Raw genomic sequence first — 23,376 nt, forward strand, 5'->3', positions numbered from 1 at the left:
CCAGAGGACAGCGGGATGCGATTGGCCGGAGCGCCGGCACCGCGGGCTTTTTCATTGGCTCAGCATTCTTGTTTTGGAAACCTGCACTTTTGATTGGTGGCGGCGGGGAAAAGCTTTTGCTACTGATTGGCTGAAAGATTTGCGGCCTCCCGCAGCCTTCTGCTCCCGGCTGTCGGCGCGGCGCCCGAGCCTCTGCGCGTCCCGGGCTGCGCGGACATTCCCGCGCCGCGGGCGGGACGTGACAGCTGCCGCTGCCCGCAATAGGAGCTCTGGGCGGGGCCACGCAGCGGCTTTTAAGCCTCCCTTCAGTTCTCCCGGAAGCGGCCTGACGTAAGAAGGCGCCCCGCGGCAGCCCTCGCGCCCAGTGACGTCATCCCCGGCTGCGGCGTGAGGGGTGGTGAACCGCGGTCCGTGCTGCGCGTGCCCGCCGCCGCGCATGCGCCGTGAGCTGAGCGGGCGGCACGGCGCGGTGGGGCGCGGGTCGGGGAGCCGCCCGGCGAGGCGCTCTGCCCGCTCACCGACTTTCTTCGTTCGCGGACACCGGGACGGCCCGGCGGCGCCGGCGCTGCTCGTCCGGGATGGGCGCGAAGCCTGGGACTCGCTGTTCGTGCCGGCCGTTCGTGCCGGAGCCCGACGAAACGTCCTTACGAAACCTTTCCCGCGTCACGTGAGCGGGCGGGAGGCCCGGCAGCGCCGCCCGCCGGCCGTGAGGGGCCGCGTCAGCGCTGCCGGCGTCCGCGGGCGGAGCGGCGCCTCGGCCGGGCGGGAGAGGCGGCGGGACGCCGAGCCGTCGGGCCGGTGTGCGTCTGTGGAGCGAGGCTTGTGGCGGGCCAGGGCGGAGGTTTTACCGCCGGGACGAAGGGCGGCGGGAGGAGCAAACGGGCGGAGCGCACGGGGCTGCGCGGAGGGCCGCCGGCTGTCGGCGCGCTGAGCGCTGCGGCGTCTCGTCCCGAGCCGCTCCGCTCTCCCGGCCCGGCGCCCACCGCTCGATGCGAGCCGGGCGCCCCGAGATGGCGCGGGGTGAAGTTAAAGCCGGGGAGCCGGCTGTCAGAGCCGCGGGGAGCAAAGCGGTGAGCAGCAGAGCTGCTGAACGGACCGCGCGGGTTCGTTGGCGGCCCGACCCCTGCAAGGCAGCCGGGCAGCAGCGGGCGGCAGCGCCACAGCCGGAGCTGCGAGCTGCTGTCGGCGTGCTTGGGAACTGGCGGCGCTCCGCACGTGTCGAACAGCAGTACTCCTTTGTGGAGAGAATGCGTTTAGCTTTATATAAATATATATAGGTTGGAAGTGGTAATGCAGCTGTCTTCCTCCATTTGCTTGAATTACGTAGGTGACGCAGTAGCTAACTGCGCCGAGCAGCACACCGGTACGCACACCTCAGCCGCTGCCACGAGCCAGCGGGTGATCACTGCTCCTGGTACAGAAACTGATCACGTTTCGTTTATAGTACGTATGGCAGCCTACGTAAGCTGATTGTTTCTGACAGATTCAATTGCTGTGGAATTATACTGAGATGAGAAACAGAACTTGATTTCTGTGGCTTGTGAGAGAGATTAAAATGCCTTCTTCAGGGAACTTAGAAACAAAGCGTTCTGGTGTCAATAGGAAGAGCTGCCGGTACCTGGGTGGAACATCTGTACAGTCAGAACAGCTTGTTGTTGCAGCCTTGGAGAGTTAAAATTCTATCTTCTCCAAGCCTGGTTTAAGAGATTTCATCACTATTTGTACTGATGATTTTGAACAAACAATGTAGGTAAATAATATTTGACAGAAGCAGAAAAGTTTCACATACGAGCTGTAACAAGAAGCTACAGAGCTTTTCTGAGCTTTTCTGAGCAACTCAGTGTCACTCAGCTTAAGCACTGCAGTAGAATTGTGAGTTAGAAACGTGTATTTTGGTTGCTTTCACAAAGCTGCCCAAAAACCTAGCTGAAAACAAAGAAACAGGATGGTCCTTTGAGCTGAAAAACAGACCAAGTAAGGGATTACAGGGTGGGCTGTGGGGAAATCATGATACAAATCATTAGACTTTTTTTTTTTTGCTGTTGTTTCTGAAGTGTTTATTTAAAAATCCCGGGGAAATGTTGTCATCTTCAGTTTGCATCTCTGTTGTCATACATTCTGCATTTTAAATGTAGGTGCCATTTAGTTAGGAGAATTTTCTCTGATAAAAGTTCCTATAAAGTCTTGAAAGATAGAACCTGAACAGCAGGTTGTTGTCACCCACGTCCCGCTGTTTGCAGGGTGCCTTGAAAACAGGAGCCATTCCTTGTTGTTATTTTTATGTTAAATTCAAACTTACTTTGGCAACAGCAAAACCAACTTTTTTTTATTTCAGAAATGGGATTTTTTTTAGGCCATGGTTGGAATTTAGCAATAGAAGTGGTGGTGCAGCTTCTCCATCAGAAGCACTTCTCATGTTCCTACACCTCTGTTGCCCCTTTCTTGTGGGTGCAGCAATTCTCTGGGTGTATGGTGAAACAAATTTGACACACGGGCAAAACAGTGGCTGTGTTTCAACAGAAGAATTCCCTGATCTGGTTCACATCACAGTCATGCAAACAGCTGACAGCAGAAAGAAATGCACTTGGAACAGTGTCCTGAAATTGTGACCGCTCCACTGGAACAGACATCCAAAAAGGAGGTGCAAGGGAAAAAGGGGAGATAGCAGCTTGTGCTGCAGAAATGGCAGTATCTGGGACTGTGATGGAAACAACAGAAACCACGTAACACTTTACGAGGCACATCCTAAAGATCGATCTAAACATTGTTTTACTCCCGTTCGTTGCTAGTGTTAGCCTGACATGGCATCAGAACGCCTGTGGGATGGGAGAAAGACCTGCTGAGGAAGCTCAGTGGATGCTGTTCCAGTGCAGCACTTAGAGCAATAGGTTTGTTGACTGAAGGTAATCTGAGAACAAAAGCAAAAGGTCAGCATGGGCATTCTTCCCCTACTAACCAGGTAATCTTGAATCATTCTCTGTAAGCAAGATCAAAACCCTGTACGATTGTCACTGTTATTAAGTAATATTTATGTTTTCCAGCCTGATGCTTTTTGCAATTCTATCATGTCTATGTAATTAGCTTCAGGTGAATCTGACTAATTGTGATTTTATTTATTTTTCTTTTTCCTGGCTGAAATTTCTGTGGGTAGTGGAGTTGCTAACCCATTACTTAGGTATTCCATGAAGTCTTTAAGCCAGGGAGCTGAATCCTGCACTCCAAAAACATCCTGACTGCGCTCGGAGATGCAGCTGTTGAAATGTACCCTTACTTCTGTGATGGTTCACCTCACAGTCATGCAAACAGTGTCCTCCAAGCCTTTGTGTCTCTTTTCAGACAAAGGACTCGGGCTGCAGCCTGACAACACCGTAGATGTTTGAGCAGTAATTACAAAACCAGAAGAATCTCCCCTTTGCTGCTTTACTTACAGGTAGATGTGTTCCTTGCTGTTAATGTAAGCTATGGCTCGTAAATAATATAATAACCTACGATTTGTGTCTGAATGCTTAATTAACAAAATAATCACAGAGTTCCTTTTTTAGATTAAATAAAGTCATGAACTAATAAAGAACTGGGACTTACAGCAAATAGGAATGAAGACATTGGTGCAGCTTGCTTTCAAAAGTAGGGTCAGACTTTTTTTTTTTTTCCTGCTAAGCTGATAAAACAAAACAGGCAAAGGGATTTATCTTGAATTCCATAGAATAGTTTAGAAGAGGAAACAAAGCAATAGCAGACTCATTTTTATAATTCAAATGTTAAAAAGTAAGTCAGTTCAGAACCCCCTGAGCAGGAGAGTTATGTCACTGCCAGTGGTAGCGTGGGATAGGTGGAAGTATGTTTGTTTCAGAGCATTGCTTTATCTGCAGCATCCCAAGTCCTTATCAAACACCTTCTGACATTGGGATTACGGCTTCCAGGAAACTTCTGACCTAACCAAGTTATTGATGTGTGAAGATAACTCCCAGAATGCGTTCCCTACAGATGTTTTGGCTTTGCTGTTTTGCAAATAGTCCTTGCTTCTTTTCCAGACCCAGAATTCTGTCATATTTAGGTATAATGACATTGTCTCTTTCCATAAGCAGTCATTTGCAAATGTAAGGTTATTCCAACCCCATGTGTATTTTGGGAAGCAATCTCTCTTCCTCGATAATCAAAACAGGAAATTTCAAATAAGATTTGTTTAAACATCTGTAAAAACAGTCAGTTTGGGTCAGACGTGAATATATGTTTTAACTGCTCAAGGAAATATTCACCAATTGAAAAATGAGATAGATTTATATACAGATCAAGATACTTCAAGGGTACGTGGAAAGCACGTCTTGAAGGTATTAATTTGTCAATCTCTTATTTCTGAGCAGCTTTAAATTTTCCTTGTTAACATTATTATAATTATTTGTTGCAATTTTCCTGAAAGAAAAAAACATCTGAACATTTCCTACTATTTTCTTATTATTTATTGTGCCTAAGAAAGCTTAAATATATCAATCTCGGTCCACTTAATTCAGTTGGTTGTTTTGTTGTTTCCTGCTTTCTCTTAACATTGCCTCATGGTTCGTACATTACACAGGCACACTGGAGACTAAGCTGAGGAGAATTACACCCATTTTCTGACCTGCTTGCTAATCCGACATTTACATCACTGACGTAGGAGCAAACCCATTATCATGAGCTTCAGCTGTTTACATCAGGTCTGAACTTTATCGTTTTCTTTTTTGCTGTGCTGATTAATTGAACGATGTCAGATTGCTTCCTTCAGCACTCACAGAACATCCCTGCAGCTGCTGCGAGTGCAGCTCTCCAGAAGGGCTAACACATGCTCTAGGTGCAGCTGAAGCTAGATGCTTTTGTTCCATTCACTGTCCTGTCCGTTTCCTTGGCTTTACACGTAGGGATTAACAACAACAGATGCTTAATACTAGAGAACTATAATGTAACTTATAAGACTGATTGATCTCTTTCTATCACAGCTTGTATATGCAGTTTAAATTTGCCCATAAAGAAGATGGGGGAGGTAAAAGCTCCCAATCACAAGCTAGACTCTTGCTGGCTACATTTCTGTTACCAAAAAAGAGAGTCTAATTCTTTGCACATTTTCAACACAGAGAGTAGAAGCAACAGTTGGGTAAAATCTCTTTAAGGCTGGCAACAAGATTATCCTTTTCCTAGGTGAGCTAAGTAGGTTAAGCATCTTCAAATACTCTAAACTGTCTCTCTCATATCCTGAAAGCTATTAACACATTGGAACAGTCTGCTTCTTCACAGGCTTAGGTCTAAATGGCTAAATGCTACACTGCATTGTCCTCAGTCATTACTTTGGGTCTTATTTATCTCTGACTTCTTTCTTGTGCTGCAAAGGAAGCTCAGGCCCTCCACATACGGATGCAGCCATCGCAATGCCCAGCGATAGACTAGTACCTCAGGTCCTGCAAACAGTATAAGCAGTTGTCATCCGCTGATCTTAGCAATCATGATTATTCCAAAAAATTAAGGAAGACTCAGGTTTGCACTAGTACAAATGGCAAGGTGTTTTCAAGCTGAGTATAAAAATATGTATAAGGACTTCAGATCCATCAGTGACACATTCCAAGTCCTGAAAAATAGCATTTACTTTTTCATTTATTTCACTCCACTTCATGTTAGAGAACATAATGACAAGCAAAATCGTTTTAATAATCTGTTACCTAAAACACAGTGAAACGAAGGCTGCTTTGGCAAATAACAGTCATACTCTGAACAACTGAATTGAAATGAAACTTTAAATAAGGAGTGGTCAGACTGGACTGGATTCTTTCAGAGAAAGTACTTCTGGACAGAAAATGACAAAAGAGAATGTACTGTGCTGGTGCATTTGGCCTATCTTGTTTGGGCTTATTTCTGTTCTCAGATTGCGAGGCATCAAAGCGATGGTATGTTTTTCCTTTTTCCTTACCATTGTTATTGAAATAAAGGGTTCATAACACAGCTTTTTCAGAGAGCAGGGCAGTAAGTCTCCCTGCCTTCCCCAAACACTTTCCAGATAAAATGTACTTGTAGCATTCACCCTTCATTCCTATCTGGGAAAATAGCGTTGCCTCATTTTTTCACTCATCTGAAAGGGTCCATAACTCAAGATTTTTGGGAAGCAAGTGTAAGTTATGGTGCTAGCACTGCTCAACTTCATAGCTTCTGCTGCAAGCCATATCATAAGCATGTAGGTATACACAAATTACTCCTAAATATATGCAGTTTTGGAAGTGCTAAGAGTCCCATAAAATTTCCTAACATAAATTTCACAAAGTCCTCATTTTGTGGTATAGAAGAGAATCCACGTTAACAGTCACTTACAAGGAATGGCCCTGATGGAGGAGCAGAATCCCAACAGCAGCAGTGCCTGTGGGCAGCGTACACTCAGCAAGGAGACACAGCAAACCTGAAGTCTTGGAGCAGTGCTTTTAGGTAATGCTGCCATTCTCTTGTCTCTCACACCTTTGTGTTAACCGTGTTTACATTAATTTTGTGTTCTTTTCCTGTGTGTTATAAAGCCTCTTTTGTGTTTCTAACCACTCATAATTCCACAAAATTTGAGTTGTAAGCTTGGACGCCCCCACGATCCAAACAAAACAAGCTTTAGGTGGCTGGTTTTTCTTTGTCATGTTTGTGGTGGTTTGTTATTTAGTTTTGTTGGTTTTATTTTAAACTGGAAAACGGTACTCTAAAACGTGGCACCCCACCCACCGACTGCATACAAAAGGAGGTTTTAAATTGACAGGAGAGTTAACATTCTTCCAAACCTCAGTGCAGAGCATATATAATTATGCTAAGTCGTTGTTAGAAGCTATTTTAAAAGGAAACGTTGTCTGCCATCTGCGATTGCTCTATATGTATATATTTCAGACATGTCAGCTTTGTTAAAGTCTCTTACAATGCAGCATTATAAATATCAGTAGAATAAGCTGCCCTCACCCACTTTAATGCACTGAAGTGTGGCAGTGGACGTTTGTTCTCTCCACCTTGCCTGCAATTTTGTATGGACCTTCAGTTGTCCTGTGTCTCAGTATTTGAACTGCTTGTTTTTAAACCTTTACACCTTTCTGACAGCGACCCTTTCTAAGGGATCCTGCTTCTTGGTGTTCTCACATCACCCCCTAAGTCCAGTATTTAACACTAAATTAGGGCTCCTGCGGCTCCTCCTCTTCCTCCAGCCTGCAGAAAGGTTGATCATAAAGGCACCCACCTAATTCCAGTTCTCCCAGCTGTGGGGTAATCAGCTCATTATGCCATATATGTAATACATGTGCTATGATTAAAAATATTTTTTTCTTTATATGAACAAAAGTGGTCATTTAATGCTTATACTATTTCTGGTCAGAGGAAGGGGCACTGCATTCCTCAGGATCAGAGACAAAATCATTACAGATAATTAACAACTTTGCTTTGCATTTTAAGTCTGCTTAATACAGTTATTTTCCTTGGTGGCTATCAGAAAGAGAAAATCCAAACAACAACAACAAAAAAACCCAGCTCAGTATGGTATTGTACAGAATAAGTATGAATTAGAATTGCCACATAATTATATTTTGTGCATGTCTCCCCTTGATCCTCCCTTCTGAATAAGACTTGGAAACAAGCAATGATTATCTGCTCCTCACAAATCCTTCCTATGGAGCACGTGGAGCATAAACTAATAAAGGTTTAGCTCTTCTTCTTTCTGAGAGAGGAAATAACTAGTGCAGCATTAAAACATTCACATAGCACTAAGAATTCCAAACAGAAGTAGAAAATTAGAAGGTTAGGTTTAAGAACACTTTTTTCCTACAGCTAAGGAAGAGCTTATGATTCTATAGGCTGGAACAAAAAAGGGCTTCCTTGTGCTTACCTTTCTTCTGAGGGTTGCACAGAGTGGTAAGAGGTGTATTTGTATCTCCTCCCTCCCAGTGGAATATACTCCACACAGTCTCTTAATCTGAAGGCTACCTTCATCTTTACTGTGTACGGTTCTGCAGCTTTCCCCCATCTCAGTAAGAATACAACAGAACTGGAAGAATATTTGAGTAAGGGCAACAAGGACAAATGCATAGGAATTGAAGTTCAGAACAGTGAATTGTAAAGGAAGAAAACCAGTTCTGTATGAAGAGGACACTGCTTCTGTTGATGGTAAAGCAATGCAAACAATAAAAGCAGGCAAAGAGAGTGCCAGGTCTCTTTGAAATCAGTATAAATAACTGATAATATATAATTTATTATCATATAGTAATGTAATAAATATAAATAATAAATAATATAATAAATAACATGCTATTTCCCCTTTTATATTTGCATAGCATAGTTCTTGATACATGCAGAACTAATTTTCAATGCATTTCTTATTGCAATAGAACAGACACACTGCCTTTCCTGCTTGCCAGGCATCATTGCATGCAAATACTTCTGGCAAATCTAAAAGTGGTATAAGAGTCTCTTTCCGTGGTAAGGTGGAACTGCTAGTTTGGAGCTATCTGGTTTCACATCATGAATTCATAGAAACATGTCTGTAAGTAGCAGGGAGCTTCTGCACGTCTGTAGTACAGCTTTCAGCTCAAGGCAGGTCCCACTAGAGCAGGTTGCTTCAGGCTGTCTCCAGCTGAGATGTACACATATGTACATCTATAGATATATTTATTAGATATAAATAGACATATAGGTTTTATTTATTAGATTTTCCATGTTGCAGCTTATTGCCCATTGTTCCAAACTTCACTTTCTCTACAACCTCTCGCCGTCATCATCTTTAAAGCTAACCAAACCCATCTCCATCAGCTTCTCTTCCCCTGAGCCCTCCGGTGGCTTTCACTAGGCTCATTTTAGTAGACAAACATGTGTCTTCTATGTGTCCAAAACTACAGACAGTATTCCAGATGTAATCTCATGGGTGCCAAGTAGATGGGAAAAGTGATCCTCTTCCAATCCTACCGGCTGTACTCAGCTCAGTGTGCAGCTGGACACATTTGCTTGCAAGGCCACACAGTTGACTCGCCCACTGTGACCCCTGGGTAATCTACCAAGCTGCTCTCTAGACAGTTCCCAACCTGTCCTGCCACACAGGGTTGTGTCAGCCTATGTACAGGGCTCTGTGTCTGAACTTCACGAGGTCCCTGACAGCTCATTTTTCCAGTCTGACCAGGGCCATCTGCACAGCAGCCCTGCCCTCCAGTGTATCAGCCACTCCCCCAATTTGCTATCGCCCACAAACTTGGTGAGAGTTCACTTGATCCCATCATCCTGCTCATTACAGCAGCCAGTGCAGGAACCCAAGTTGATGTAACCTCTATAAAAGAAAGCAAGTCAACCATCCTTCCAGAGATGTGCTAGAGCCTTCAGCTTTTGTTTTACAAAAACTAATGGAAGAGTTGCATTGCTTTAACTCTTTCTACTGAGGTATAAAAATCAAGAGCAGCCCTAGGATCTGAGAGAAGCAGGCCTGGGTCTCTTCTAGGTGCAAATGTTGTAACACAGAACTTGATTTACAGCATGTAGTAAATCCTCTGGAACAGACAGATGGATGTCAAAACTTAAGAGCTAAGAACGTCAGAAATTATTTATAGATTCCTTCACCAGAATCTGCTAATTTGTGGCTTTGCTCAAAGACAGATGATATTTCCGTGTCATAAAAAAAGGACAGTTTTGCATCAATATGTTACTGATGGTCCAAGAACACACTTACAGTTTGTTCTTTGCCTGGGTGATGGAAGGCACAGGATGGACTTTGTGCTGGTAGCCATTATAGTTGAGGACAGAGCAGAATCTGGAACAGAACCAAACGAAACCAAACAAAAAAAAAGCCTGATGTAGAAAAGAATGCTGTAGGAGTCATTTAGCTCCTCTGCATACACTATAACTGTAAGCCAGTTTCAAGACCATTTATGTAATAACAACCTTTGTAGCACACAGCTGTTATGTGCAGCTCTGCATTAGCACACGCTGCTACGGAACGGGCAGACTCACTACCGGCGGCATGGCAAGGACAGCACTGTAGACATGGTGCCCAAAGTTCTCTCTTGTACTCAGAAGCTTCCAAAGACACTCCAGGTTGTACCATACCAGGATAGACTGGTGCAATCTGAAATTGAAACTGGATTTTGTTCTCTATGCCAGAGGTGGATTTATGAAATAGTACCAAGAAGCATCACAACCTGGTTCAGTGGAACATTTTCTGATCTTTCACGTGAGTCTCTCTCTCCAAATTATGTCTTGTAACTCTTACAGTTTATGGAACAACATCCCCAACAACACGAGCTGAAGAAAACATTGGTAAACAGGAAGCATTGGTTGTGAAAAAGAACAGAGGAAGGGTAGGTGAAAGAGCAGTCAGCCAAACTTCTAAGAAGTGGGAACAGAGGCTGAGCATTCCCAAACACAATCTGGAATAAGATGTTCTTTCAATGAAGGTGATGGTAAAAGGTTGATTGTGTTCCATCGGGACATTGGGTATCTGAAGGAACACACACTTGAAAGGGGTGCAGGCCAAACCTGCGTCCCTGTGCAATGTTTAAGAAGACCTAACTCGGAATCAGTTGCCACATACAGCAATCACACACAATCTGTTGACTTGCTGCTGGGAAGGAGCTCTTCAGATTTCATTATTCTGATACCTTCACAGGGAGGAATATTTTTTCTTTACCAGATTTCCTCCAGGTGTCCTAGAACCCAATTTGGGAGTTAAGCTGGGGCACTGGACATGAAAGCGTGCTTCCCCAGCTCTGTACCTCTCACATAAGACAGTAAGCAAATCACCCTGCTTCCATTTCCATCTCTAACAATGGGGAAAATGATTTCTTTCACCGTTCTTTCTTAGTTCAGTTTGCTTAGTTCAGTAATCCAGTGGATAGGAAATATGTCATACAGAGTAATCATAACATGCTTAACATAGTAGAATCCTGATTTTGTAGGACTTATCTTATATACCTACACACCCTGATACTACAGTCATCATCAGCACCAGAGATCGTCATCATAGCTGGGCGATGAGTGTGTCTGTCAGACACTGCGCACGCACCAACCTTGACCGAGTCAATGCTTCTTAATTTCTCAGTTAAAACAACTGCTTTTACTAAATAAGAAGTGTTAACGGAACTAATTCTGTCGCTAGAAAAATACACCTTTGCAGCCGTTCAGCCAGCACAGACACGCCATTACACCATTCTCAACATCACCACCTTCACCTGCTCACTGGAAGCCAATTCCTGGCACTCGCGTTAATCCTGCTCCAGACCGTGGTAACGCTTCCCTCCACGTTTTAACTTTTGGATCAGTTTTCTCGGTTATCTCGCTGCATGTTCAGACTAACACTCTCATTCTACACATAAAGAAACTGAATCACAGACGTTTAAAAAAAGTGAACTTGTTAAGCCAACTTAACAAGTTTGGCCATTTTTTTACACTGAGAATGTTGCTCGGTACAATGATAAGTCTCATTACATTCATCTATTCCTCAGAGTTCAAAACAACTTAATTAAAACTACCAGTGAGCACACGCAACCTTGGTTAAGGATATTTGAAAAGCAAATGCTTCTCCCACCCTCACACAGCTCCAGTTCACATAAAGTAAGAATTCATGAGTAAGAAAGTACGCATCACCTGTGACATACAGCTCACACCAGTCACCAGGTGCTTCAGAAAGGAGGAACACCAGAAAATGTGGATATAACATTTGCAGTATTTAAATATCATTGAAAAATGTAAAGGGAACATGAAGTCTCATACATAAACTTCAAATGCTTGTAGCATTTTTTCTTAGCTATACAACATGGCAATTAACTCGGCAACCCAATTCCTTGAACTAAAATGTTTCCTTTTATGAGATTTTTTTGCCCCAGTTTCATGAGATGTTCTCCTTTGAACTTTTATCACAATTCACATGAAACAAAACTCCTGACTTGCATCCCTTACTTCATTTCTTCATATAGTATCACACTGCATCTTCACCTGCTTTCTGACAGCAGCTGCAGTCTGAGCATGTCAGTCTCACGTGATTTTTAGCAGTGATTTTAAGATTACTGCCCTTCCCCCAGAGAGCAGTGTTTTTCTAATTCAAAGATGACACGTTGGGTAGCATATATAATGACAGAGGAGTGGAAAAGGCACTCACAGACACGATCACCACCAGTAGCCTCAAAGATTCTGCACAAAATCAGCTTCTGTGGTCTCTACAGAAAGAGAAGCTGTGGGATCCCCAGCAGCACACTGTCGACCTCTCTCCTGTTCTGGTAGAACATTTCCCAGGGCTGCAGGATACCAACAAGATAGCTCTGCTTCCATTCACACTGTTTACATAGAAAGTATTCAGCAGTTACTTTAAGAAGTATTACAGCAGCACCTTATTTATGGGCTGCTCCACATACAATTTCTGCACTTATCACCTTCCTTAAACGTTAATCGTTTGTTGGCTTGTTTGCTTTTCATGACAGTTGGGTAACACACGTGATACTTAGAGAAGAATCAGCCAGCTTAGATGAAAAGTCCTCGTCGGCTGCACTAAGCCAACAGCAGCACATGGCAGCTGCCTCCTGAAGGGCAAACATACCAGACAGTCCACGTTGCTCCCTTGGATACTGTTCTCGCTGTCATATCCGATGGCATGCTGGATGGGACACTGTTCAACTGGAAGTTTCACTAAACTGCTGTTGAGAGCTATTAAAACACTGTAATAGGTGTGACTTATTGACCGGAAGAGTCAGTAAACAAATAATGTACAAGTGACAATACAAAAATAGTGCAACGGCAATTAGCGGTGTGACTCCATGAGTAATGAGGAAATTGCTTTGACCCATTTGATGGCAGTAATGACAAAATCTCAAAAATAAATCAATTCTATCCCAAACTTACGGAATTTCTGTGGTGACATTAGCATTAGTTGTGATCCAGATCACCCACAACAGTGATGTTTGCCAGAGATGGCAGTTCTTGGTGTGGCACATGAGCCGAGCAGGCGCTGCACGGCGCTGGTAACAGCGCAGGTTTGGACGCACAGCAGCAGCAGCACGTGGCCCACTGTGTCACATCCATCAGGAGCGGCCACGCAGCCGGCTGCCAGCAAACCACAGCGCAGCACCCCGACCACCACCTGCCATCCCTTGGTATGGCACAGCTCTCGGCCTGGGACCGTGCCTCCTTCTGCTCTGCAAGGTTCACACCGCGACTGCGTCTCCTTCAGGCACAGCGTGCGGCTTTGCCTGGGCTGCCATAGGCGTGCTGGTATTGTGCATGCAGCTGCACAAAGGCACACCGATATCCTGCCCGCCTCCCTGCCTCCCCACCTGCCCCTTCCGTGCCAACACAAACACATCCAGAGCGTGGACTGACGGCAGCGTAACAAAACCAAACCCGATCAGTCTGTGCATGCTTCCTGTCTTCTGGAATCAGACCACATACGATTTCTACTTCCGATGAAAGAGAAATGATATCTGAAACAGAAATCAGATTATTTTAAGGCAAAAGAATTATTCTTCAGTACGCATATGCAAAAATATTCTATTTCTTTGGTGAAAATACTGTTCACTTCAAAACCAAACAAATAAACAACCTTCAGGCTGCTTTCCAATTGTAAGATGACTGAGAACAAGTTCTTATTAATCCTATCGAAAGAAAGAAACCACTCTCTTCCTCTCTAACTTTAAGTTTATCCCCAGTGGTGTTCTATCCCAACGGGTGCCAATGTCGCAGGAGAGAAAGCCAGCACCAAAACAAAGGCCCAGCAGAGCGAGGGCTGGGACTGCGGGGAGCATCGGCATGGAACACAGCAGTTTCCATGCAGTTATCAAGGGTGTGATGAAAAACCACAGCGCAACAATGAAGAGAAGTTGTATAGAAGTGGCACGGTGTACTGAGAGGGGCAACGAATGGTGGGAAGGTGGCATCCAGTTGTGCATTTTTCAACATGACTGAAGAGTTAGAAAGGGAAAAAGGGAAAAAAGACCTAAAAATTACATGACTGGGAAAAAAAAACAAAACAAACCAAAACGCCCCACGGCAGAGCATCCCTCCAGGATAAGGCTGCGTGGCCGGGAAGGCTCCCCGCTCCTCTCCCCGCAGCCCGGCCGGGGCAGCAGCCCCGCTCCGCCAGCGCTGAGCAGCCGGCCCGGCGCCGCAGCTCCAGAGCGGAGCGACTGTGAGCGGTACCGCCGGCGGAGCTCCCCGGGCCCGCAGCCGCAGCCCCTCCCTTCTGGCGGGACGGACGGAGCGCGGTCCGCGGCCCCGGCTGCGGGGACCCGACCCGGGGCAGGAGCGGCAGCCCTTTATAGCCGGCTCACACCTACACGCCGCTCCCAGAGCGCTGCAGCGCTGCCCGGAGCCGCATCCCCGCCCGCCGCGCTGCCATGGAGCCCCGCCGCCCGGCCCCGCTGCCGTTGCTGCTGCTGCTGCTCGCCGCCGGTGAGTGCCGCTTCCCGGGAACCGAGGCGGGGGTTGGGGCGGAGCGGGCAGCGCTCGGAGAGACGCGGCGAGGCGCAACTTCCCTCCCGAGCAGCGGCCGGCCCGCTGCTGCCAGGAGAGCCGCCTGACCGCTGCCGGGCGGCACGGAGCCGCCGCGCCGGAGGTCCCTTTACTCGCCCTCCCTTTACTCGCCCTCCCTTTACTCGCCCTCCCTTTACTCGCCCTCCCTTTACTCGCCCTCCCTTTACTCGCCCTCCCTTTACTCTTGGACTTCACGTTTCAAGTTCAGGATCTCCAGCCAGACTGCAGCCTGCACGTAGGGCAGCCGCCTGCCCGCCAGCCGAGGCGCCGAAGCGCGCCGTGCCGTGCCGTGCCGGGCCACATCGTAGGCATCGCTCGCGGCGGCACGGCTGCTCCCGCAGAGCGAGTCGGGCGCAGTGAATAAGGTACGGGTGGGTCCGTAATTAAAGGACCCCTGCCTCCTGCCTTACCCTCACACACAACTCACTGGGCAAATATTTAATTTTTTGGCTCCTGCTTATTAAACAGGTGTCCTGTTTATTCAACCGTATTAGAAAGCAGTTGTAATAGGCTACAGTTCATTTCCTCGTAGATTTTCTGAGCTATTCATCAATGCAGTACCTGACTGAACGTATTTCTTCCGTGCTCCTGTGAGCTATGCCCTCCTTTCTGAGTAGTCAGCGCACAGAAAAGCATCCACTAATTTTAGGCTCCTGCAGTGACATGAAGGAACCCCACGTCCTTTAGCACTGCTACGCCAGAGCGCGGCAAAGCCCGGCTCTCACTGCGCCCATGGAGCGCAGGCAGAGCAGGCAGAGCAGGCTGACAGAGCTCCTGCTGCACCTCTAGGATAAAAGCCACTTCTCCAGAAGAGCACTCAGCTGCCTGAAGTAAGAGATTCTCCTTTGTCTTCCTGCACTTCTTCACACGTCCCTACTGGTTCCTGAAGCAGGTGCTCTGTGCAGAGCTGAGCAGGGGCTGGGGGGAGGAAGGAAGAGCAATCACAGGGTTGAAGAGCAAGGAAGGCGCTCACATAATGGGGCCAGCAGAAGGTCCCACTAGGCTCACTGCCCCAGTTCTGCTTCCCGACCTCAGCGTGCCCCTGTTATTCCTTCTGCACTTTGTTCCTCCTCCAAGCCTTCATCCCTCGCTCGGTCCAAACCTCAGCAGGAACATCAAGGGAAGCAATGAAAGACTGTTTCACTGCTTGTGGCAGCCTGGAGTGATCATTACAGAGAGGGCCTGCCTTCAGCCTGATGGCTCTGAGTCAGGCTTTGCACTCACCGTTCCGTAGGCAGGGAGCAGGGAGGGAAAGGTAATTTACCTCTTTCTCAATGCTTGTGCTGCAGAATCAGGCAAACGTATCTGTCCAAAGAAGTTTGCTATTTCTATAAGCTGTAGTCATGTATGGCAGTAGTCTGGGCCATGAGATGAGGTGAGAAAGGCCATTCCTGAGGGCTTATGAAACCAGTGGACAAATCTAAGCCAGAAAAAGAAAAAAGTGGTAATGCATACAGTTTGAGGGCATCCACTCCTGGCAGGATCTGAGAGGGGCATCAGAAAAACTGTTCTCTCCTAGTTTTCACGCTCCGAACTACTGGAGCACTATGACCTTACCAAGAAAACATCACTATGGGTAATCTTAAATATATTTGACATCAAAAATGTTTCTGTGGCCTCTGCCTTTGATAGCATGGCTTAGAATTTCTTGTAAAATCCACATGGACTATACAGGATACCAATGCCTAATGCAGCTACGTATCACAGTTTATGTAAAGCTCTGTATCTCAATAAAAATATAGTATCTGAAAAACTTTGCAACCCTTTCAAAGGGAAGAATGGTATAGGAAATACGGCCTGTCACAAAAAACTCATGTTTCTAAAGTGCCTTTCCCCCCCTACATGCAAATGGAAATTTAAGGGTCTGCTGTTTGGGTTTGTTTGTTTGTTTGTTTTAAATATTATTGCAAGGTACGCAGCCAGAAAGCCAGGAAAAATTATATAGGAAGGTGTGGCAGAAAATATCTTGCAAAGACATGATAATTGTGACATGATAATGTACAGCACAATCCAAGCTCTCAGACGCCTGCATAGGCAGCAATCCAGAAGAAGTTTAAACTCCAAGCATGGCAGGACTCCAATTTGGGCAACAAAATTACAGATTTGAAATGAAGCGCAACACAAACATAACGGGATTACTTGGTGCTACTTCCTCTCAGGCTGTCTTTACTGTTTACTTAATTTCACTCTTCAGAAAGCCATGCATAGTTCTAATCTCTGTGTCTTAGTTATTGAAATCACAAAGACAACCATGGAGTTTGTCAAACAGCCCGTGGGGACAGAAGCAGTGCCCAGAGTAGTGCTGGGATTGTATGGATTTGTTTTCCCTTTGACCTTCACTTGTAAAGTGGCTGCCTGGCACCCAATTACATGGACAGACCTCGTCAGGGCTCTGGGGCTGCTTTGGCTTTCACCATCTCTAAAGCTTTCTCTCATCAGCTGACATTTTAGCAAAGATACAATTCCAGATATGTGATGATCACAGGAATTAAATATTGAGAGCATTTTGGAAGCCCTAACAGGACTGGATTCAAACTGTCTTGCTGTAGAGCATCTTTGTGCACTTGCTTGTACTTATTTCCTGTGACCTCTGGATATCATAGCAATGCAATTGTAATTTCTCGTACACATCACTAAGCCACCAAATTAAACCCAGTCTGGTTCCCTCCCTTTTTCCTCAGCCACAGTATTGTCTCCAATACAGCCACTCACAATTTGCACGACAAAAAGAAAACTCAGAGACAACGAAGATCCATTCCACACTTAAAAATATGAGTTACCCCCAAATGGCCTAGTAAAAGTATGACTGCTTTTTCAGGAATGCAAAATCAAACCCCCAGGAATATTCCCATCCTGACGAGAAATGAGCAACCGCTGTAAAAACAAATGTCACAGAACAATTTAAAAATGCATCTTAATCATAAACTATATGGAAATGCACAAGTATGTCACTCCACTTTTCAATTCTTTGATTTTATCCCATGGAAGTTCTGATAAAATATTCTGGAAAAGTTTTTAGGCTGCTAATACACTCATGCAACCCTTACCGTTTTTACCCTCGCTGCTTCTGTAGTTCTGTGGTTCCAGGAGTCTCCTTCATTGCTTCTGTCATATTCAGGTCACAGCGCTTTTGCAACAGGCTTTTCCTTCAGCCATATTCACAGCATCTGGTACTGCGCAGTCTTGGTTTGCACCTGGATGACCAGGAGCTCTAATATAAACAAACTGCAAGAATAACAAGTTTGTTTCCTTTTCTTTAGCTTACATGGCACACTTCAAGGAATTTTACTTGAGCTCCCCAGGGAGAAGACTGTTCACTGCTTTCACCTCACCTGGATTTAAATAAGGGACTGGGATTTCCCCAAAGTTGGCAAACAATTCCCTGATGCAACCAGGAATAGAATTTACAAAGTCTCGCCTTTGTCTTCCTGTTTTCTATCCCTCCTGCATCTTCTTTCCCCATTGCCCAGGAACTGGTACACCCTGTAAAATCTTCACTTTCCTCAGGGGTCTCCTCAGAGTTACGACTATCACTCAAGCAGACCCAGCTTTGCCATCAACTGCTGTCACAGTTCCTTTGGCCACCACACAACTCTAGCCAAATTTCCACAAGCACTCAGGAGTGCAAACTGCTGCATTTGCAGCACTGCAGCCTCTCTGTAAGTTTTTTTTTTCAGCTGGGAATGCACTGCCTGTGAAAGTAACTCTTGCAGTGCTGTTGTGGAGATAACAGTTCGTTATGCCCCAAATGTACTCTTCTGCTACCCAGAGCTGAAACGTGTTACCTCAGAGCTGCAAAGGAAGCAGACATGACCAGGTATCCACAACAGCACCACAGAGGTTCCAGAACAGTCTCTGAAGTCCTGACATTCGTTACCAAAGTTAGAAGAAAAAAATAAAAAGGCTGTCTCTGAGTATTTCACCCAATACAAAGTAAACAGTTTTTCTTCCGCAGTTTATGGAGGCTCTCTGGGGGAAGCCCATGTTAGGAACCGAAGAGGAATTCTTGAATTAGCCGGAGCCATCAGGTGCACTACAGGGCGGTCTCCTTTTGCCTACCTACGTTACGGATGCTACTGCGGGCTGGGAGGAAGGGGATGGCCCAAGGACAGAGTGGACTGGTAAGCATAACTTCTTACCCGGGTAGCAAAGTGCTGAATGTTTGCAGATACCAAAGCAAGAAGTCTGGATTATCAGTTAGGCCTAGTTAACATCAATGTGGGAACTGAGTTTAAACGCAATGCAGAGTGCTAAGAAACTGTGAAGCATTAAAATGGAATTAGTGTAGATCTATGTGAGTCTTCAACTGAAATTCTTACCTTGCAAACACCGGCTTCACAGTACAACATAGTTTCCCAGCTGTTGCTGCTTGGCCAGGAGCTGAAGAACTAAAGACTTCTTGGAGAAGTTTTAAAGGCTCAAACATTCAATCTATTAAAAAAAAAAGTCATTGAAAAAATCTTTTTTTTTAGTTCTGCTCACCCCACTGTATTAGTAGTCAAAATAAGACACGAAACTGTGCAAAATTCAACCTGGTAAAAATAACAGTTGAGTAAAAGTAATAACAAGTTCTTACTAAAATGAACATGAAAACCAGTCCTCATATGTAGCACTACATCTCATTGCACTGACTAGCATCAATTTAATTTGTAATTGAACATTAGCTGACAGGAAGATGATTTCCTGGTTACAACAGTTACATAAGGGTTCACGTTTTCAAGTTTATCATTACATGCACCTCCCCACCACACACTACAGCTTAAGTTCCCACTTAGCAGACAGGTAAATCAAAAGGAAAACACCTGATGTTTACCATTAGAGCAGAACATACGGAAAGCCAATATCTGAAGCTTTTGTGATCAGACCTTACGTTTTTAGAGTCTCCGCCAACTTATTTCAGGCCTTTGAGTATAAACGCTACTATTTTAAAGACAGTTCTTGAGGTTGCTGCTGGGAACGGCTGGGACCACGTAGGAAAAGAAGGGTCAATTGGTAGTTCTTGGTCACTTACATACCTAAAGATAAGGGTGGAGCATCTGCAGTTTGCCAGTCTTGCCTTGTGGGTCTGATTTTCACATCGCAGAAGTCCCATGGTAACACGAAGGCTGTTCCCAGAGCACAGCTCGTTATTTGTGCGCTGGGTTTTAGCAGCTTCACGGCATTAAGAACAAGCTAGAAGTGAGCATATTTACTCTGCTTCTGCATTTGATCAGGAACAGTGCTAATTAACATGTAGCACCAAACACTCATCAAGCATTTCTTAAAGTTATAAGCTATCCTGTGGACTGCTTACATTCAGAATTAGATCTGCTAACAAGTAAATTATTCACATAGTAGTTACTGCTATTTAAATGTATCGCTATCGCTGATAAACATGGAGACAACTGCTTTCTCTATTGCTTTGATAAGACAACATTTAAAAATGTTAAAAACATTTAAAAATGTTTAAAAACATACATTCTGTTCTTTAAAGGCTTAAAAGTTATTGTAAAAAATTAAGCCATATTCTTGTAGACAACTATTTTTTGTAACCACATGAAGACTGGCACAAAGCTGTGGCAAAAGCAGCCCTATTGCTGGTTCATTTCTGTTAGTCCTGCTACCAACACTGAGTGCAGATTTTTGGTTGTTGTTTTTTTTTTTTTTTGGAAGACTTATTCCTACCTAAAATGGATGTACTGAGCTACTTCACAGGCACTGTGATGCTCAACTGTTCAGCACTGCAGGATGTTTAAATAAAGACTGGTAAGCATTTAATAAGTATGGGGAAAAAAAACAGTAATTGCAAGTGGGAAAAGTCAGTGCTGTGAGCTCTATTGCAGACAAGTTCCTCAGGCAAGCTGAACACCACCTAAACATCACATGCCTACAGTAATACGATGCTTTTAGGCGGAAATGGAGTGAGCGAACACAAAGAGCTCACTGATACATCCTGTTCTTCCACTGAGTCAAAAAGAGCAGCTGGTTTGCAGTAAGACATCTGGGGTGATATGCTATGGCCTAACAGGTTTGCTCGTCCGCTGTTAGCAACTGTTACAATAACATCAATAATTGGAAGAAAAATAAGGCAGTTATTATCTGGCAAACTGTGCTGGTGTTTAATCATCACCTAGAGAGATGCTAGAGAAAGGGCTTACCCTTTTAAGTAGTTACTTTATTGAAAACTGAAAACATTTCAGATTCTTATGGATGAAAATACAGGGGAAGTTCAATGAGTTCAACATGTAGCAGACATTTCTCATCTTTAATCATAATACAGACAAAAGTGTTCTTCATCATACCTACTAAACAATTACCTTGTTTTGATTCCTGAGTAGGTAACTGCTTGCATGGATTATTTTATTCCTGTAACCTACAGAAACGTGCCACTCAAAACCATCCAGATGATGTGGCTGTGAATTACCACAGCATGCATTGAGGCAAGCCCATTTCTGTTACTCCCAGGTGCTGCTTTAACCACGACTGCTGCTACGGAAAGGCAGAGCAAGCAGGCTGCCACCCCAAGATAGAAAGTTACCACTGGGAATGCGAGGACAACACTGCTGTGTGTGGTGAGTGGACAGTTCTGGTTGTGAGTTTAGTTTGACTTGTACCAGTTGTCCCAGGGACTTCGCAGAAAGACATTCCTTAACTAACTACAAAATCCTTGTTTTGCCTTCCCTCCATTTCTGACTTCTTTGCCAGAGTAGGCAGCGTTTCCAGAAAGTACGGCTCTGCCAACTGAATCCAATTTCTTCTTCCAAATTCCCACTTGCTGACACACAACCAGAATTCCATTCTACAAGTTTTCACTACTCTTTCAGTAACACTAAAAATCCAAACCAAATGCACAGCACAGAAATGACGCCGGCCACCTTTTCACTCCAGCTGAAAGACAGCTGATGTGCAGGAGGGAGCCCACGTTACACCACAGCCTGCACCACACAGACCCTCTACTTGCTAATTGCCTCCTCTGCTCTGACCCTATCTGATTAACAGTCAAGTTACAGTAAAGCTGCCTGTGACTGCGAAGGTTCTGCTCCTATTTCAGTCCAGAAGCTGATAACATTTAAAATACTGGCCAAGACGATGAGTGTTGTCAAGAAACAAAGGTAAAATGAAGTAAGCAAAGTTTTGAGTAACAACAACAAAAAAGGTTCTTCATTCATCTCAATGTTTTATTTATGCTGTTATTTATGCTGCTTATGCTTTCGAGAAGATCATCCCATAGCTAGTTACAGCGTATATGCGTTCAGAACAGTTCTGCTTTGCAGCAGAACACGAGTTCATTTGTCACAGAACTGAACACTTGTTCTGCTCCTAGACAAATCTCAAGCACAGATTCAGGTAAGCTTTCAAAGTGGGAAGCACTCAGACAAAACACGACCAAGGATTTTTCAGTTTACAGACTGTTGCAGAAACAAAAAGAAATCGCGTCTCAGGGTTGGCACAATAAAACTAAAACATACTGCTGTAGAAGAAACTACTCATGCCAACAGGAAACACTGATGCTAGAAGAAACTAATCACACCATGAAATCTGCTAAGTTGCAACACTACAATTATAAAACAAATGTGGCCAGAGATGAGTTTTATCACAAACACACTTTAATTTCTTATTCCCTAAAAAAGAGGGAGTGGCAGTAAACAAGGGGAGGTGGGATTTAAGCTGAAAATGGAGCATTCTTGCATCCTTTATTTCACATATATAATTTTTAATGCTACATACTGTAAAAGATGAAAATGTATGTGAAATGGATTTTTTTTCCCCTATTTCTGCCCCATAAGGACATGCAGGAGGGTTACCTACTGCTTTCCAAAGAGGAATTGGATATCAGAGTTCCTTTTGAAAGGCACTAAAGATTTTTTGCTGAAGCAAATCATGCTTATATATCCTCTATTGCTGAGCTGTCCTTGCATGGAGCTCAGTCTAAAGATGAAAGAATTCCTAATACACGAAAGAAGTGCATTACTAAAGCTTAGTGCAGTTCCTATTGCATTTCAACTACAACAAAACAAAACATTACCATTGTTCTATAAAAAGTAATGACCACTGTATGGCAAATGTGGAACGGGAGGTAGTAATTGTACTTTCATTTGGTATTTTTATTATTACTACTTCAAACTAGAATCAAACCTACTTTGCTTTCTTTCAGAATCACTAGAAGACAGATGTCAAAAAATGGCATGTGAATGCGATCGTGAAGCTGCCAAATGTTTTTCTAAAGCTCCCTACCATACAAAGTACCTCCTGTGGCCAGATATTATGTGTGGTGAGGTTCAACCTTTGTGTAGATATTGAATACACAACACCAGCCCCCTATGAAAACTCTGTACTGATTTAAAATCTGAAAAAATGGCTTTTGTCACAGTAGTGACAGGAAATGATTTTTCTCTTTCTTGTCTTTCCCTCCTGCACTCCTCTGCCTTAGAATGGCCAAAGTAAACACTTCTCTTCTTATTTACTTTCTATAAAACATGGACAAAAACCAAGTTCAGTAATTTGGCGTAAGCTTTTCTTTTCTAAGCTCAAATTCTTCTTTAGTATTTATCATTTTAAGGAGTAATTGACTGTGACTTGTTTGAATCACAGAATGGCTTGGGTTGGCTACCTTTCCCATCAGAGCTTGACCTCACACAACAGCAGTTTGCACAGTTCAGGAGCTTGTAAGGATATAAAAATGGCTTCAGCTTGTTTTCATAGTTTTGGGAGACATTTTAAGAAAAGGAGAAGTCAGTAACAAAACTACTGGCAAATACATTTTCCTGTAACCGATAACTTTAACAGCTTAAGAACAAGGAATGATTTATCTTCATCCACCTCAGCTTATTCGTAGCTGGAGCAATACAGAACAAATACAAGAAATACAAGTCAAAGGAAACGTCAAACACTTGGATATAAAATAAATAAAACTTCAGGAAGGACTAA

General features: G+C 44.3%; 2 protein-coding genes and 1 long non-coding RNA gene across 9 annotated transcripts; 2 read left to right on the plus strand and 1 right to left on the minus strand.

The window, feature by feature from the left end:
* Positions 1-50: 50 nt before the first annotated feature.
* LOC149915792 (uncharacterized) lies at positions 51-12,862 on the plus strand. 5 transcript variants are annotated; one of them, XM_090151301.1, is made up of 2 exons: positions 51-6,438; positions 12,426-12,862. In XM_090151301.1, the coding sequence occupies exon 1, from the start codon at positions 437-439 to the stop codon at positions 929-931; it is 495 nt and encodes a 164-aa protein (XP_090007427.1). In that variant the 5' UTR covers positions 51-436; the 3' UTR covers positions 932-6,438; positions 12,426-12,862. The 5 variants fall into 5 exon arrangements, with proteins under 5 accessions (XP_090007427.1, XP_090007428.1, XP_090007429.1 ...); XM_090151302.1 differs by lacking the exon at positions 12,426-12,862 and having other exon boundaries at positions 51-5,909; positions 6,300-6,983; XM_090151303.1 differs by lacking the exon at positions 12,426-12,862 and having other exon boundaries at positions 51-4,691; positions 6,300-6,983.
* A 1,281-nt stretch (positions 12,863-14,143) lies between these two features.
* Positions 14,144-22,775, plus strand: PLA2G10 (phospholipase A2 group X). The gene is made up of 4 exons (XM_031606889.2): positions 14,144-14,388; positions 18,425-18,590; positions 20,914-21,020; positions 22,604-22,775. The coding sequence occupies exons 1-4, from the start codon at positions 14,334-14,336 to the stop codon at positions 22,747-22,749; spliced, it is 474 nt and encodes a 157-aa protein (XP_031462749.2). The 5' UTR covers positions 14,144-14,333; the 3' UTR covers positions 22,750-22,775.
* LOC149915793 (uncharacterized) lies at positions 14,880-19,867 on the minus strand. Of its 3 annotated transcripts, none has more exons than XR_016471576.1 (3): positions 18,789-19,867; positions 17,517-17,663; positions 14,880-15,889 (listed from the first exon to the last, which is right to left on the minus strand). It is a non-coding gene; the product is annotated as an uncharacterized LOC149915793 (long non-coding RNA). The 3 variants fall into 3 exon arrangements; XR_016471575.1 differs by having other exon boundaries at positions 17,517-17,694; XR_016471577.1 differs by lacking the exon at positions 18,789-19,867 and having other exon boundaries at positions 14,880-15,387; positions 15,500-15,889; positions 17,517-18,781.
* Positions 22,776-23,376: the final 601 nt, after the last annotated feature.

The sequence above is a fragment of the Phasianus colchicus genome, chromosome 16 (genome assembly GCF_987193195.1).
Source record: "Phasianus colchicus chromosome 16, bPhaCol1.hap1.1, whole genome shotgun sequence".
Lineage (NCBI taxonomy): Eukaryota > Metazoa > Chordata > Aves > Galliformes > Phasianidae > Phasianus > Phasianus colchicus.

Bases quoted from the DNA above. Each gene is read 5' to 3' on its own strand.
- LOC149915792 (XM_090151301.1), top strand. From the start codon at position 437: ATGCGCCGTGAGCTGAGCGGGCGGCACGGCGCGGTGGGGCGCGGGTCG.
- PLA2G10 (XM_031606889.2), top strand. From the start codon at position 14,334: ATGGAGCCCCGCCGCCCGGCCCCGCTGCCGTTGCTGCTGCTGCTGCTC. The intron at 14,389-18,424 runs GTGAGTGCCGCT...TTTCTTCCGCAG, and splicing joins GCTGCTGCTGCTCGCCGCCG to TTTATGGAGGCTCTCTGGGG. The intron at 21,021-22,603 runs GTGAGTGGACAG...GCTTTCTTTCAG, and splicing joins GGACAACACTGCTGTGTGTG to AATCACTAGAAGACAGATGT.